General features: G+C 34.2%; 1 protein-coding gene across 1 annotated transcript in view; it reads right to left on the bottom strand.

Moving 5' to 3' along the window:
- Positions 1 to 2,126, bottom strand: part of THAP6 (THAP domain containing 6) — a 33,168-nt gene that overhangs the window by 8,986 nt on the left and 22,056 nt on the right. Inside the window, exon 3 of the mRNA XM_006871569.1 lies at positions 1,482 to 1,607. Coding sequence (XP_006871631.1) covers positions 1,482 to 1,607 — 126 coding nt within the window. The remainder of the gene's footprint in view (positions 1 to 1,481; positions 1,608 to 2,126) is intronic.

The following is a 2,126-nucleotide window of genomic DNA, read 5'->3' as shown; positions in this document are numbered from 1 at the left end:
TAAGCCCATCTTTAGTCTATAACTGATTGGAATACCTAAAAGGGGTTCTACAACTTGCCCAGTGAAATAGGCCTCTTGAGGAGCTTTTGTGAAGTGTATAGGACTTTAGGTGGAATCCTAAAGTATAGGACTTTAGGTGGAGCCCCATCCAGAACCTTCTGAGGTGGGATATTCCCACTAGAAAGGACAAGCATATCAGCCTGGAACCGCTAGAGCAACAGAAGATACAACTTCAAAGAAAGATCAGCAGGAAAAGCCTCAAACAAAAATGGCAGTATGATTGGCTACTACAAGAATAAGCAAGTTGTTCACTGGGAAGCCATTAAGGCAAGCAATCAAGTCCCTTCAGGACAAACACCCCTCTAAGACTGAAACTCAGAGCGAACACATGAGCAGGCATGCAAACTTGCTGGCTTACACTAGAGGGTCCCGGATAGAGTATAAGAAAATGTGGAATAAAACTCAAAATTACTAAAGAATTTTTTTAAAAGACTGGCTTACTAGTCAGAAAGAGACTGGATGAACTTGAGACTATGGCCCTTGACCAACCTTCAGATCTGGAAAGGAAATCACACCTGTGGCCCAATTTTCAGACAAAGAGTAGATACGTATATGGGGGGGAAACAGTACTAGTAAGGTATGTTCAACATGGAATGGTCAATCACTGAAAATCAAAACGGGAACATTTACCTAAGGACAAAGTTGAGAAGGGCTGGGAAAGTGTGTGGAATAAAATAAGAAACACAGGAAGAAGCAGGATAACTGTTGTTGCATGGAGGGGACTGAAATCACTGAAATAAAACAAAGTCTATGATTTGCTGACTGCGAAACTTACTGTCTGTAAACCTTCATAAGTCACAATAAAAAAGAAAAATCAATTGTATTTCCATATTCTAGCAACCAACAAAACATTACCATTTACAATAGCATCCGAAGATATAAAAAAGGTACTTAAGGATAAATCTGACAAAAGGTGTAAAAGATTTGTGTTTTGAAAAGTACAAAACATTGCTGAGAGAAGTTACAACAGTTTGAAGACTAACATTACCTGATTTCATGAATTATTATAATGTGACAGTAATAATCTATTAAAATAGATCTAGATTCCAGGCCGGTCTCTAACACTACCAGGAAATGAGATGAATAAATAAATACAATATAGATAAAGTATATATATATAGTACTTAAAAGGGAGGTATCCATAATCACATTTTCTTGGAAGAAATATCCCTGCAAAAGAACCCTTCAATCTAAACATGTAACTAAAGGAATAACTGCCTCTACGTTTTTATTATATATATGTATCAACTACAGTGACTCTTAACAGAAATATTATTTGACACTACATAAAAACAAAAAACAAATCAAAACATGCAAACACTGAAACTTCTAGTTTCAGCTAAAATTATGAAAGCTACAATCCTAATGGGGAGGACATACTTAACAGTATCAACATCAGCTCAGCAGGTAATTTTACTTACAAATGTGAACTGAGATTGGAATTCTTCAATCCATGAGGACGCACCAACAAGCTGGTGATGGTGGTCTGTGACTGGAAGTGCTTTGAGGGTGAAGCTTTTCTTACAATGAAGCTTTTCTCTTTTCCCCTGTTAAGAATCGTTAATAAAATTCACTGTAGATACTTCTGTCCTTTCTTAAGTTTTGGTTCCTTTGAAATTTAACTAGTGAAATTAATATAGTATTTTATCTTTACATGAAACCTGCTTTTTAAAGTCAGTACATTTTAGATTCCACTGATGCTATTTTAAAAGAATTTTCCAAAAATAATTCTAAAGTTTGTCTGGAAACACAAATTTTCCTAAAAAGAAGATAGAGACTATGCTTGATCAGGTATTAAAAACATATTACATAGTAACAACAGTTAAAATAGTTTCTTAGGACTAGACAGAAAATCTAGACATAGACCAATTTATACAAACCCTTAAGACAAGATAAAAAGGGGCATTTTAAAGAACTGGAGAAAGGCTACAAGTGATGTGTTAAAATTCTACTAATCAAAAACTATGATATCCTTTATATAACAGAAACAAAATGAAATTCATGTGTAATAAAATTTATATAAAAGTAAAAAGCATAAGGAACTTAAAAAAAAAAGGGAATATTTA

The sequence above is a fragment of the Chrysochloris asiatica genome, unplaced genomic scaffold, assembly GCF_000296735.1.
Source record: "Chrysochloris asiatica unplaced genomic scaffold, ChrAsi1.0 scaffold00169, whole genome shotgun sequence".
Lineage (NCBI taxonomy): Eukaryota > Metazoa > Chordata > Mammalia > Afrosoricida > Chrysochloridae > Chrysochloris > Chrysochloris asiatica.
Note: the sequence above shows the minus strand (reverse complement) of the source record. Positions and strands in the feature narration are given on the sequence as shown.